Below are 14,384 nucleotides of genomic sequence, written 5' to 3' on the forward strand. Positions count from 1 at the left end.
TTGCACTAGATAGATGAGCAGACTGCTGGACACATGGTTCAGCACTTCACCCTTCTGTGATAAAGCACATTTACTCTCATTGTGGTGTGCCAGACACACGGGTGTGTTATCTAAGCATGAGCCAAGGTCTCGTGTAAGTAAATGCATATTTAGGGCCAGTTTTGTTTGGGTGAGCAGATACCGGGAGCGTTAGCCCTGGTCTAGGATCTGCCCCTAAAAGTGCTTGCCACGTTATCTTTACTCCCTTCTCTTGTCCCAAAATTGGCACACCCTTTTACACAGAGTCAGGGTATTTATCTCCCACAATGCACACTGTCTCACCTCACACAGGCACACACAACACCCAAAACCACTCCACAGTCCACCCAGATGGTGCACACACACCCAGCTGGGGTGATTTGATAGGCGTCAGTAGTATGATGAAATGATTAGCCTAAAAATGAATGAATGAATGAAGGTTAGAGGACCATACCAGATGTTTTGTTGTACAGATCATATATAGTTTACATCACAGCTAACTATTTTGTTTTAGAAATTTGGTAATATTTTTCCTATTGTTAGGTATCCACTCCTACGGTATGAAAATCTATTATTTAGCGAACTCTTTGAGACTTACTTTTGTTGTGTGATTCATTACAGTGAACATCAAGTCTGCATTAATTTTTGTCAAATCACATTATTGGTATGAGGTAATGCAGTTCAAGCTTTTCAAATCAATCTGCTCTTATATTGCACCGCCATGCAGCGACAATGTAACACTAACAAAAATGAATGTGGACTTGATGTTGACTGGGATGGATTACACAAATCAATCAAGTTCCAGGAGCCTGCATTGTTATGTTCCATGCTGTACTAAAAGAAGTAGTAAATATATTTAAAAAAATCTCAAATTGTACAGCACACTTTTCAAAATGGTCATGATCTGTTGTTAAAAAGCCAAAACACTGGTATGGACCTTTAAATACATGGGCCGTAATTACTCAATGTATTTTCAATGTCAAATTAAATATATAAAGTATAAGTGTCAATTTCCACACATAAAAAGCTTAAACATTTTTTTTCATCACGAATTTAATGACGAAAATCAGTAAATATGAGATACGAGATGGGGGCGGTGACAGCAAATCACATTGTCCGTGGTTTGACTGATTGAAGGCAGATTGTTCAATAGGATTGAAGTCAGAGGCTCCGCCAACCAATACAAAGTGAGGCCCAGAGCCGGGCCCTCCCCCCGACATAATTAAATCCACACCAGCGTGGTGGAGGAGATGTTTGGAGTTAAAACAAGGACGCTGAGGAGCGAAGAAACTAACCACTTCGCAACTTTCTGGGGCCACCAAAGCACGCTCCAGCCTGAAACAAAAATACAGTGAAATACACCTAAAGGTTTCCTCAGAAGACGTAGGAGTTGACTTTAAAGTGACTTTTTGAAACTGGAGCTACTTCCTTGTTCGACTACGGGGTGAAATATCTCAACATCCTCACAAAGAAACTTTTGCTTGCTAGGCTGCTAACTCGCACACAAGCCAGAGGGAAAAAAAAGAAAAGAGTATTATCACCGCCGGAGACTTGCTCTCAAGCTGTTAGTAACGTTTCATCTGTCGAGCTAAGTGTCGCTGGTAGTTTCTTTTTACTTGGAAATGGTGTTTAAAAGATCCGAGACTGACTTTTGTAACGGTTTTTGAGTAGTCATCATCACTAGAGGAGGAAGGGTTGCAGCTGGTAACTTAGCCAGTGCTTCCACACAGCGCCCCCAGATCTCCCCCAGGCAGGACATCCATTATTATTTTCACTTGTTTAGGAGGCGAGTAGTCACACATTTGTTGCTGGAAAAGATGTCTGGCCGAAGTGGAGTTGGACAGCACCGGGGAGCTACTTTGGGTCCACAGCCCCTCAAGGCTACTATCCCCTATCAGCTGGCCAGCAAGCCTCGAGCACACCGAAGGGATGGAAAGTCAGGTATGAGTTCACCACCAGTCAGACTGTATCATGTGGTTATGTCCCTGGATAAATCTGTAAATGCTTAAATATGATGCCATGATAGGAAAAAGTGAAAATATAAGACTTAAATTCAGCCTGGCGTGAGTTAACACCAGCTTTATGCGTCGCCAAGTAGTAGCTAGTGTAATGCACTTGCTAAGTTATTAACTACTTATTAGTTTCAAACTCGAGATAGATGACCTAGTAGGGGGAAATGAAGTTGATGTCTTGAAATTGCAGCTCTAAGCCCAAAGATATTTCAACTCCATATGTTGTTAATGGTGACACAAAGTGGGTTAAAGCTTGCGGCTGTGGCTCAGGAGGTAGAGCGGGTTGGCCGTTAATCGGAAGGTCGGCGGTTCAATCCCTGGCTCCCCCTAGTTGCGTGTCGAAGTGTCCTTGGGCAAGATACTGAACCCCGATTTGCCCCTGGCGGCTGTTCTGCCAGTGTATGAATGTGTGTGAATGTTAGTTTCCGTTTGAGCACTTAGGCTCAGTGTATGAATGTGTATGACTGGTGAATGCAGATGTAGTGTAAAAGCGCTTTGAGTGGTCGAAAAGACTAGAAAGGCGCTAGACAAGTACGGAGCATTTACATTTACATCTATTGTAACCAAATTACACTTTTTAAGACTAATTTAAAATATTCATGTGATGTGTGTTTACTTCAGCACTTTATAATTTAAAGATTATGTAGGTGAAAATGATGAATTAATATAAGAGCGCAAAGCGATAACAACATGGTCACAATTCTGCAATATTGCAGACGTAATAAATAACAGGATCATTTAAATCTGTTGCTGCATGTCAAGTAAAAACTTGTCTGCGTCTGACAGCTGGAAAGGCCAAACCACACCAGCTGAGCTCTGGCATGAGGCGGACAATGTCTCTTGACGCCATCATCGGGCCGTACCTGCAGGGACACTGGCCGAAAGAACCGGAGGGCCAGAGCAGCCTGTCTCGCAAGGACAAATCCACCCAGGTCAGCTCCGGATGAGGAATGTTCCTAAGTGTGAACATGATTGTGCCGGCCAATTTGAATCAGAGCCGTGAGAAAGAAATTAATGGAATGCATTACTTTACCACAGATGTCTTGTGTTTAGAGTTTTTAAATCATTATTTGTGTCTATGCGCTAGTGGGGTTTTTTGTAAAGCATATGGGGTTGGTTCATGTTAGAAGATTAGTTTGCAGTTTATGCAGAAAAGGAAGTTGCTCGAAGACTGGGAGGGAGGGAGTGTCCACTGCTTGCAGAGCTATTACAGTGAGAACCACAGCCATGAGAACAGTCCCTGAAGTCAGCTGATGAGGCCGTTTTGGCTGCACCCATCCTCTCTGCTCTGTGTGCAGGCACTCGCCACTGCCGTTTGGTTGCCCACATCCTCCCTCCCCCTTCTCTCTCTCTTTTGTTTTTCAGTTTCTCCTGCTCTTTCGCTCTTCAAGTGTGAAGAAGAGAGTCTGTGGGTGTGGATGGTGTGATGTGGCAGCAGATCAGCCTTTTGAGTGTGAAAAGCTGTGCTAAGTGCAACTTTTTGGTCAAATATGTGTGAAGTCCTGATGTAATGCGTCACTTGAACGCAGCAGTTTCAGGTCTTATGTTTGAACACAATCAAAAGGCTGAAATATAATTTTGGTATATGCGCTTATTTATCAGTGATGTGTGATCTTATTTGCAGAGTGTTGGTTCTTATGGTGGCTTTCCCTCCCCAGACTCCAGACTCGTGGTCCGATAAACCCCAGAGCAGGAGAAGTAGCAGCAGCCACAAACGATCAGCGTCATGGGGCAGCGCTGAGCATCTGCGAGAGGTGAACCCCTGCCATTGTTGCTCAACATGTGTGTCTGTAACAGCCAGGCTTGCTAAACTGGATGGGTTTGTATAAAAGAGTTCAAACTCAATTATTTTGACAGCATTGAGCAACAGGAGACCAAATGAGCTCATCTGCAAAGAAACTTCCCTTTCTGACAGTTTTAACCCCTCCTCATCGTAGCTTTCATCTCAAGCATCACATAATCAGATTGTCTCTAAAGGGTTGTAAAGTGTGTGACATGAAAGGTTAAAGGACTTCCTCTGTGTGTTTTTGTGAGCGCAAGCTGATCGACTGACAATAACCTCTGTTTATTGCAGATCGCTAAACTAAAACAACAGCTGCAGCAGCGTGCCAAACCTGCAGTCTCAGGGGGGCATGACAAAGACCGCCAGCGTGGCTATCCTCAGGGGTGCTGTAGCCTGGGAACTACTCAGGTACCCTAGCAGTATCACCACACACATACAACACACTGCACTACTTACTTGATACATGCGTACAAGCTTATAAAGACAACAGATGTAAAATCTCACTGATTTCAGAGAAGAGTCACTGATTGCATTTCTCACAGTGACCTAAACTGTGCAGCTCATAGCAGGAAGTGAATGAACTAAAGCAATGAAGCAACAGGAAGACTACTGCATCACGTCGCTTCTGCTTTTCAGAACGAAATACGTAGTTCTGCTTTTGAGCACAGCTGGTCTGCACTTTCTTGTTGTGTGGTGCCACACTCCACTGGGCTGAATCGGCAGTGACGTGACCAACCAGAAAGACCTGATTTGTACCTGAAAGTATTTTTATAAGATTTTAAGAAGTTAAAATAAATTTTTAACTCTAGCGTGTTTCAAATTTAGTATAAGACAGACAGTAATCATCTTTTTGATATAGCACACAATTACAGGAAACATGACAAACTGACCAACAAACAAGTGCTTTATCTGCTTGAAGTTGCTTATCAACCGTAATGCAGCCTAACTTCCATTCAACTTGTTTTCCGTGTTCTTAGACTCAGCCAATTCCCATCCCCCTTGCTCCCCTGTCGACACTGGTCCCTCGACTGCGGTGCAGTGTGGAGGGCCTCAACCAGGAGCTAGAAGGCATGTTCATCTGCCAGCCGCCACTTCCTCAGCACAGGGTAACTGTCACCCGCTAGATGGATGAGTTGGTTTAATTGTAAAGAAAAGATTACTTTTAAAATGATGGTGGCTGACAATAAATTACACTTTCATTTCCCACCTTGCCAGCTCCTTGAGGTTCCGGACGGCCACCGGGCTCCAGTCCCTCCGCAGAGCTGCAGCAGTGGATCTCAGAGTGACTCCGCCACCACACCCCTGTCCTCGTCTTCCTCTTCACCCTCCTCACCCTGCTCCCCTCCTTCCTACATCTCCACCTCCCCTCCCAACTCTGAAGATGCACCTCTGGATCTGCACCATGGTTAGTTTCTACGCATAATGTGTCAATTCACTACATCCAAATTCAGTGTTTCCCATACATTGATGCGTTTTTGGGCCCGCCACACTATCAACGCTGACCCCCACATATTGATTTTTGATTTCTTTTTTACTATTTAAAATGGGTAAAATGGTATTTCACTGTAGAGCTGTATGCAGCAAATAGATTTGCTCAGCCCCTCCCATCCCTTGCGCTCTCTCACAAACACATTAGCCGCTTTCATCCTGCCCTATTCTCCAGGATTATTGCAGGTATATGCTGGCTCGCAGCGCTGTATGAAAGGGAACGAGCCCTAAAGTGTTGTATGTGTGAAAAGCCACAGTCGGTATGCCGGTGTTGTGTTAACGTTACATAAACGTTGCCTATATGAATGACCGAATGTGATATACTGGTGGATATGCTTTCCAAGTTTATTGTGGGATATCTGCGTTAAAGCGGCTGACAACAGACCTGATTCAGACTATTCGTGCACAGTCTGAATCAAAACATGATCATGTGCTGGAGGAAGGATTGTTGCTTTTGCACACAGACAAGATTCCTGAATCAATCCGTTGAATGGTTAGTAACACCACTCCACAACTTTTTGTAAAACTAATGCATTCAAGTTAACTCTGATAATTTAGTCTATCTGTTCTTAACACAACGCTGTCAATGTGAGAGACCCACTGTCAAAAAAGTTAATAGTAACCATGTATGAAGCCCAGGTAATGTTAGAAATATTTACAGCTGGGTTGTCTGGTACAGCTGCTAGTCGTGCACCACAGCTACACTGTCATTCTGTGGGAAACACTGAAATTTCTTGATGGTTTAAGTCATGCAATATTATATTGTTAATAATTAATTATGTTAGTATTAAAATAGAGAATTATCAGAAAACAACCAGAAAAGTAAACTGCTGTCATTCACACCTGTTGCAGCCTCTCCGACACGACCTAAAATCAGAAAATCGCTTGCATGCACAGTCTCACAGGCAACTTTCCCAGACACACACACACTAAAACATACTCAACATTTCACACAGGGGTTTGGGTAAACGCTGAACATCGTGAGACTATCGCAACTAAACAGGAGTTTATAAATAAATACTGGTTATAGTAGCATACTGAATATTCAGGCACAGGTTGGTTTGTCTTGAGGTCTATGGTGACTTGTCCTGTTTTTTTAAATGTGTTTAAAGCCATACTTACTAGGAATTACAGACTTTAAAGTGTTTTCCTGTTATACAGCTCACTTTAATTAAGATACATAATTAGCTAGAATAAGAAACAATTTCTGAGGTATATTTTCTACAAAGAGACCTTGCATGCCAGTAGTACATTGTCCATTTTTACATTGCCACCTACTCTATTGGTGCAATAATAGCAGATGCTTTATCAGTCTCTGCAGTGAATCATCCCCCAGACATTTACCATCATGTTTTTGTTAAGTTTTGTTTGGTACTGGTCCCCCATGGAGACGAGTACTTGAGTAGTGAAGTCTTTTCCGGTGCACGCTTCACCCTCCACTTTTCACGCACAATATTCAATAAAAAAACTGTAGGTTACAAACTCTTAAGTGGTGCATTCATGTACTAACTTATGATTGTGGTGCAAACAATTATCCACATACAATATAGTTTATGTTGATGGTAGTCTAACTGGACAGGCTGCTAAACTCATAAGGGATTACATGTTCCTTATCTTGTGATACACTGACTGCCGTCACACTTGCTTAACAACCAAGGGGAGCACTTTTGTTGCTTAGTAAGTGGAACAATCTAAAATACTTAACACCTGCATACTTTCAACATTTAAATATTGACTCTAGTACATTTGTAAGCATTTATCACTTTGTCCATTTTTGCTTATAAATTAATGGAAAACAAAATTGAAAGATCCATGATATTTGTAACAGAATTTATTATTTCAATGCTCAGAAACTCCAGTTTGCCATATTAATAGTAAATTTGATTTTGTTTTCATGGGTTGAGATGACGATAGCTAATTAATTTCATAAATTGAGAACATTAATATTGAAAGCACATGAGAGATGTTTATACTCTTTCTGCTACAAAGCCCTGAAGGCAAACTTCTCCTCCCATGTGCAGGTTGAAAGAGTTTTGCTTCTCTACTATATTGATTGATTTTTTGTTTTCCTCCTCCTGTTTTCAGCTTTGATAGACGGTGCAGAGATCTGCCTCCTGTCTCCGTTTTCCACCCAGAATGAGACTGACCTCTCCCTCCCTCTCCTGACTTCGTCCTCCCCAGGGCCCAACAAAAGTTGCTGCTTCCAGAGAGAACCTCCAGAGGGCTGCGAGAAGGTCCGGGTCTGGGAGGAAGCCAGGTACGTTTTTGTTCTGCGTCTCAAACGGGAATTGGCAGCTTTCTCTCATACATTTACTCCGAGCCACGCCAACAGTAGTCACCGGCTCATGGGGGGCTCTCAAGAGTACTTCATCGATATATTGTCGTGCTCAGGGTGGATGGTTTCATTAAATAAAATAATGCAACAGAACCAGAAATTTTTTATTTTTAAATTTTATTTCTTCTTCTTGGCAACTTGACACCTACATTACCCAAAACGCCCAGAACTTCACAACTGTCAGTTCAGAGATTCAGGTGTTTTATGCTATTAGAAACTAGCCTCGGGCCGCTAGCCTCAAGCAGAGATGAGGAGCGGGCTAAAGAGGTCTGGCAAGCACACTTCATTCTAACTCCACACCCCCAGATTTTTTTTTTTTCCCCCTATGAACCGGTTGTCTTCAGACTCAGCCGTCACTTGAGACACTCTCTAAGACTTCACCCAGCTTCCTCTGAAGCCACTAAAGGCTTTATACTACTTTCCCCCCCTCCCCCACATGCAGCTGCACCCCCGGCTGCCTGTAAACAGACTTTGATGTGGACAAAATGGTGGTTCTGGGTAACTGGGCGAGTTACATGGTGTATTTGTATTCTGATGTTTTTCTTACCTCTACACAGACAAATAACTAATAAACTAATGTAACTGTTCTAGGCCAGTTGAACTGAACTGTGTGTACGCGCCCTCTATTGGTGATTTCAACGTCATTGTACAATGACAGAATTTACAACAAGTATTTCCCCGTGATGTAAACTATATCTAGACATGACTGGACATTTACTGTCATCAGTGTGCTAGCAAGTTTAGCCATTTAAAACATCCTCTGTAAATTTCGTCAGCAAAGTTAAACGTCTGAAAAAAGCGCAGACCTAAAGTTACAGAATGGTTTTGGTCAACAGAACCAGAGTCAATCAAAGGAGTGTGTACCCTCCCCAAAGTCTTGCCCCCCACCTACACAACACTACTGCCTGGTTTATGTCCTTAAAAGCTGGGACAGTTTGTTTCAGAAGCATTTTTATTGTCGAAACTCTCTTTACATCCTGACAGCAATCATTAAATCTGAAGCTCTGGCACAAAAATGGAAACATCCTGCATCTGTGGCTGTTGAAGGACTGTAATAAGCATAATGTGATGTCTTGAGTAGAATTAAGCCTGGCCTGTTGTGAGCGTGACTTTTCCATTTAACCAAACCTCATTTCTAACACTCTCACTTTGACAGGTATAAGTTTTGTCATTAGTTTCTCTCTCCTCTCGTTCTGTAGCACTCTACACCAACTCAAGCCAGCCCTCATCTCCTCCTGCCCAGACCCCAACAAGGTAAACTTCACCCCCTATGGGGGCTCAGCCTTCTGCCCCGTCAGCCTCCTCAAGCCTCTGCTCCCTTCCATGGACCTGCTGTTCCGCAGCCTCGCCATCTCTCCGGCAGGCGGTTGCTCAAGCCAGGGAACTAGCTCCTGCCAGGCAACGTCCTCTGGCAACCGGGCTGCTCCTCCAGATCCTCCCGCCACCGTCGTGGGAGAAAGCTCAGAGGAGGGCCTCGCTTTCTGATCACAGCTGCGCAGGTCTCTGTTGAAAATGATTATGCAGGATGCAGATATTTCAGTGGTCTGGGACAGATTTGTTGATGTTGCTTTATTTTAGAAAAGGACCATTCCTTTTCTATACAGGGTTAAAATGATCTTTATGTTGACAAATAATAATATTGAAAAGAAAAAAAAAGAATGAAACCTGTACGCGATACAATGGATAAGCTTTATGAGCTCCTTGTTTTGGGTTTCCAGGCAGTGTAACATTTCTAAGTTAAGGTCTTCTTTAGTTCTGTCATTTCTTAATCCAAAGATATATATTTGGCCAAACATGAGTGCGAGATGGGTCAGCCTTAAGGCAGGACATCTCACTTATTCTACTCTTAACTCTATCTGAGATGTGATTTGTTGACTGACTGACGCCCCCCCACCTCACTCGCTGCACATATTTTCTGTTTCCCCAAAGAAGCCATGACATACACTTATTATTTGTTGATCCTGTTTTTTAAACCTCTGGTGTGTGTGTGTGTGTGTGTGTGTGTGTGTGTGTATAATCTTTTGTCCAAAATGAAACCCTTCTTGGATAAGGTTGATTGTTTGTTTTTAAGTATTCAAAGATATTTATCTGCAATTCACCTGCAATGTTTTACCTAACTTGACCTTGCACCTGTTTGCTGGTGTACATAGCACGACAAATCAGTTGGGGTACTCCTTTTTATTTTTATTTACCTAATTTGAAAAAAAAAAAAAACTCAACACAATGAAATCACAATCACATTCATTATTGTAGACTGAAGGGAATTATCGAGTTGTTGGACTTGGGTAGCATCAATACCTAAAGGCTTCAGCTTATGCATTCCTGCTTTAAATGTTGTACAGATATTGTTGTCATTTTGTTTACTTGCAAAAAAAAAACCTTGTGCACGCATGGATACAAACCTTTTATTCCTTGACGTTCTCAACGTGTGCTTGATGGTATGTTTATAGTTTGTTGAGGTTTCACAGCCTAGTTTGACTACCTAACCAGTTTTAGTGGTGTAGATTTGTCATCCTTAATGTTTCTCTAAAGATTTTCTTTTTCTCTTGCCAAGCTGACATGGTGATGTTCAAATAGTTTTATTTCTGGTAGACATGTTTGCACAAATTGAACTGCTACTTTTGAGTCGCAATTCTTATTTTTATATTCACTTTTTGTACTTTAAGAGTAGTAATGTGTATTTTCTACATTCTTTTTTCCAATTACCTGCAACATAAGCTAAAGAAAAAACCTGTTCCTTTTAGTTTTGTTCCATCATTATAATTTTAGGCAGGTGTTACATGAGATACTGTATCGGGTGGATTTTCTTATGCACTTCCAGGAGAGGGTTTTATAAGGAGGAGGAGACGTTTCTTCCATACGTTAGTCCTGGGTTTATTTTCTTTGACAGAATTTTTGTTAATGTATGTGCACATGGGTCGAAAGCTAACTAGTGTGATGGTTTTGACTTACTGCTCCTAGTCCCACTAGCACCTGTCCTGGTGAAATACTGATGGCTTGAAATATTGTCTTTCCCAAGTAAGCCTCACTTTCGATGTTTTATGTGTGGACGTGCTGTGTTATCTCAGGTTCTGTGTTATGTCCACATAAATATGATTGAAAACATGTCGTCTTTCTGATTTATTGAAGTAGTCTTAACTCAATGTCTGCAGAGATGGAAACGTACACCAGATTACATTTCCTCCCCACACTGTCACAGGTGTGCATGTTTGCTTTGTTAAACCCTGAAATTCAGGACATAACCTACTGTTTTTCATTTTAAATTTATACTGCCAAAAAACAACCAATACAGTTTGTCAGTTGAATTACTTCTATGTGCCATTGACACTATGGCATTTTTATGGGTTTGCTTTTCTCTTGTCCTGGATCAGAGTCCTTAGCTCTGTCTTTTCTAAGTTGACTTTCAAGGTGCCAGCAATTACTGCTGGAACTATTTTGATCGATTGTTTTATTTATTTTTTGGCATCTTTGCATAGGAAAAGGTACTCAAATGCTTGCGGATTCTCAAATGTTATGATTTGCTTTTTTTTTTTTGTTACATGTTAGATATTTTTCACAATTTTCTGGCATTTTATAAATTATCAATTGATCACGAAAATAATCAGCAGACCATAGAAAACTGTAAGAGATGCAGCCCTAGTGAACTGTTTCCTTTCAGCATTTTTACATTAACAAGAGTTTGCCATTTAGGAATGCGACTGTTTTCAGCATTTTAAATGGTGCCATTGCAACAATTTACACGTATTAAGAGTTCATTTCCTCTTGTAGGTCAGATTATTCACCGTGAAGATGAATCAAGTTTGCTGTGATGGAGCTGAAATGCCTCGCTTGTAAAAAGATGTATGTATCTGAAGGACATTTTAGATTGAGGTTCATTCTCGACTTGGGAACGATCCAAGGTGCATTTAGTAGCTGTTCTGGAGCTTTCAATCGCAACATGTTCTTGGAATGAGAAATGTCCATTTTATTAAGGAGACTTATTTTAATTTTAAATCAAAAGTCTTGAGTAGCTTTTAAGCCAAACATGGGGCCAAAAACGTGCTCAGAAGAAAGCCCTGATAATTTGAACACCTACATGACAACTTTGCAAACTATGTGCTGATGAAGACCATGTGGTATGATGTAAAGCTCCCGAACCGCTAAGTGGTCGATGTAGTGAGAGTGGCCAGACTGTTTGCGCAAATTTTAGATTGCAGCCTTGAATCAAGAGTCAGTGCAGTGTTTTTATGCGCTTGTTTCTTGAAGGTTTAAATGAGCTAAATGGTCTTTTACTACATAGGCTATTAAAAATACAGAATACTTTTCTTTTCTGGTTCTTGAACATGGCTGAGATGAGCCCTGAAAAAGCCTCAGTCAGGAGTTTCCTTTTAGACCAGCGCTCACACATACAATCCAGCAGGGTAGCCTACTGGTTTATCCAGCTGTTGTCGTTGCATTGTGGGATTGGCTGCCAGTAGAGGAGGTGGTGTACACTTCACTGTACGTTCAGGCCTGTGGGAAACGGCACGAGATCGTCTTCAGAGGAGCGCGCATCACTTGCCCGCAGATATATTCGCTTTAACTGACTCCGTCAGCGGGAGCAGCGTCCACCATGTCGTCCATGCTTGGGGTCGTCGCCAAACAGCTCAGGAGCCACCCGGCTGTAAGTCCTGAACACTATTTATTTAAATAACACGTAAACGACCCGGTGACATTGAACGCGCTGGGAGGACGCAGTGTGGTTAAGCGCGCGACCGTTATCGCACTGTTCTTATGATCTGATGTGTTGTCACCTATTACGCTATATTATTCAGCCTTTTAATGCAGCTTTCCTCAATTAAAGCTAGGTTATTTTACAGTAGCATATGCGGCAGATTCATCTATTATAGGGCCATGACTGCGGAAATGTAAATTCCTTGACACAAATTTCGGTTGAAATGGACGAAAAAGGCAATTTCTCACAAATAAATCCACATTATAGTTCATATTTATCTCCCCAGTCTTCCCTTTGAACAATACTTTATTCAAATTATTATCCTTATTCCTGTTTAGGTTTATAGCCTATTTTTGCTCTCCTGCCCTCGTGACAGGCTACATGTTTCTTTAGCAGCTGCTCCGATGAGGAAGGATAGCTGGCGACATTAATACAAATTAATAGAGGAATCAAAATTGTAAGGGTGAAATGTCGATTGTGAACGGGGGAACAAATGGATTTTTACCGGTAAGAGGTGTAGGCCTACTTCATGAGCACAGCCATGTGTGTAGGTTGCTGCGGCACGTCCTGTCATGACTCAACAATGAAGAGTCAAATATCCAAGGGCGACCGAGTGACACGCTTAGCTTTACGGCTGCCTCTATTAATAGAAATGGTTTTGTCACCTATAAACAGTGTAAGCTTTCCTTTAGGTAAGACACTTCTGTGAAATGATCCATTATTGTGTGTGTAGGGGGTGGGGGGCTGATACAGTATAGCCTATATGATTATTTCATATAGAAAATATATAAGCAGCAAATTTTGCTGCTGGAATGGAATAAAACAGTGGTTCCCAACCTTGGGGTCAGGTCCCCAAGATTATTATAGAAATATCCTAATTAGGCTACTCAAATCTTCTTTTTCTTGTGAATTACTAGATTATTTTACCTAAATTGATTTAAATATATTGGGGGGGGGTCACTCTTTGTTTTAACACATGCAAATGGACAAAAGGGGGTCACAGTTAAAGTCCTTAGTTTTAAGGGGGTCTGAAGCCAGTTGGTTAAGTGCCACTGGAATAAAGATTAATGAAGGCTTTGTTGTTGGGAATCTCTGTCATAATTGGTATGAAATCTGCACTGTGATGCATTTATCTTGTTCTTTGCCCACTAGCTCATCCCCCTCTTCGTCTTCATCGGTGGCGGGGCAACCATGAGCATCACGTACTTAGCTCGGCTGGCTCTGAAAAACCCTGATGTCTCGTAAGTCTCCATCACATCAGAGGAAGTGTCAACGGAAAGACATAAGCTACTATGAAGATTTCTTGTAGATCTAATCCCTCAGATTTCTTTTTTTCATCAGAATATACTGTAAATGTTTATGAAACCTCAGTGTTTGTTTAAGTATGAAGCTTTGAGAAAAATGCTGATAACGTCACATTTTTCTTCTTTGTCCCCAGATGGGATCGCAAGAACAACCCCGAGCCCTGGAACAAGATGGAGGTCAACCAACAGTACAAGGTATGAGCCTTTATGTACATTTTGCACAAATAACTACAGTTCTGATGCTTGTTGATTATGTTCTGTCATTGTTCATATTCTATTAAATGGCTGCTTGGTTATCCACTGAAGACAAGCCATATGTTTTCTGTTATCTTGAATCAAAGTCCATATTGCCTTTGTTATACTGATAGTGTGTGTGTGTGTGTGTGTGTGTGCGCGCGTTTCCAGCTTTTCAAAGTTAACATGGACTACTCCAAGCTGAAGAAGGACAGGCCTGATTTCTAAGTCTTTGCACCTCTGACATTGGTATCAGTGTGAGGAGTCTGTGCACTTTTTGCCAAATACAAAACAAACCCATGACGCTGAATGAAGGTTGAATTGCTCATTGTGCACATGTTCAGTCAGTTCATTTCAAGTGTGGAGGGGCAAAGTGATCATTCACCTATCAATGACTGTATGAATAAAACAGGCAACCACTTGTTTTACTGCTTACTAATTGATGAATTTATTTTTGACTTTGTTGTAAATTATTAAACTAATTTTAAACACATACGTCTTACTTGTATGTCTGTTT

General features: G+C 41.6%; 2 protein-coding genes across 3 annotated transcripts; both read left to right on the forward strand.

Annotated features, from left to right (window-relative positions):
- The first annotated feature begins 1,259 nt into the window (after nt 1-1,259).
- Nucleotides 1,260-10,741, forward strand: LOC123983106 (protein FAM117A-like). Of its 2 annotated transcripts, none has more exons than XM_046069230.1 (8): nt 1,260-1,959; nt 2,817-2,962; nt 3,689-3,784; nt 4,105-4,221; nt 4,791-4,919; nt 5,029-5,218; nt 7,483-7,558; nt 8,836-10,741. In XM_046069230.1, the coding sequence occupies exons 1-8, from the start codon at nt 1,836-1,838 to the stop codon at nt 9,119-9,121; spliced, it is 1,164 nt and encodes a 387-aa protein (XP_045925186.1). In that variant the 5' UTR covers nt 1,260-1,835; the 3' UTR covers nt 9,122-10,741. The 2 variants fall into 2 exon arrangements, with proteins under 2 accessions (XP_045925186.1, XP_045925185.1); XM_046069229.1 differs by having other exon boundaries at nt 1,263-1,959; nt 7,387-7,558.
- A 1,359-nt stretch (nt 10,742-12,100) lies between these two features.
- Nucleotides 12,101-14,360, forward strand: ndufa4b (NDUFA4 mitochondrial complex associated b). Its single transcript, XM_046069231.1, has 4 exons — nt 12,101-12,278; nt 13,482-13,570; nt 13,768-13,828; nt 14,039-14,360. Exons 1-4 carry the CDS (start codon nt 12,228-12,230, stop codon nt 14,093-14,095), a joined length of 258 nt encoding a protein of 85 aa, XP_045925187.1. The 5' UTR covers nt 12,101-12,227; the 3' UTR covers nt 14,096-14,360.
- The last annotated feature ends 24 nt before the right edge of the window (nt 14,361-14,384 follow it).

The sequence above is a fragment of the Micropterus dolomieu genome, linkage group LG14, assembly GCF_021292245.1.
Source record: "Micropterus dolomieu isolate WLL.071019.BEF.003 ecotype Adirondacks linkage group LG14, ASM2129224v1, whole genome shotgun sequence".
Classification (NCBI taxonomy): Eukaryota; Metazoa; Chordata; class Actinopteri; order Centrarchiformes; family Centrarchidae; genus Micropterus; species Micropterus dolomieu.

Bases quoted from the DNA above. Each gene is read 5' to 3' on its own strand.
- LOC123983106 (XM_046069229.1), top strand. From the start codon at position 1,836: ATGTCTGGCCGAAGTGGAGTTGGACAGCACCGGGGAGCTACTTTGGGT. The intron at 1,960-2,816 runs GTATGAGTTCAC...TGCGTCTGACAG, and splicing joins CCGAAGGGATGGAAAGTCAG to CTGGAAAGGCCAAACCACAC. The intron at 4,920-5,028 runs GTAACTGTCACC...CCACCTTGCCAG, and splicing joins CGCCACTTCCTCAGCACAGG to CTCCTTGAGGTTCCGGACGG.
- ndufa4b (XM_046069231.1), top strand. From the start codon at position 12,228: ATGTCGTCCATGCTTGGGGTCGTCGCCAAACAGCTCAGGAGCCACCCG. The intron at 12,279-13,481 runs GTAAGTCCTGAA...TTTGCCCACTAG, and splicing joins AGCTCAGGAGCCACCCGGCT to CTCATCCCCCTCTTCGTCTT. The intron at 13,571-13,767 runs GTAAGTCTCCAT...CTTTGTCCCCAG, and splicing joins CTGAAAAACCCTGATGTCTC to ATGGGATCGCAAGAACAACC.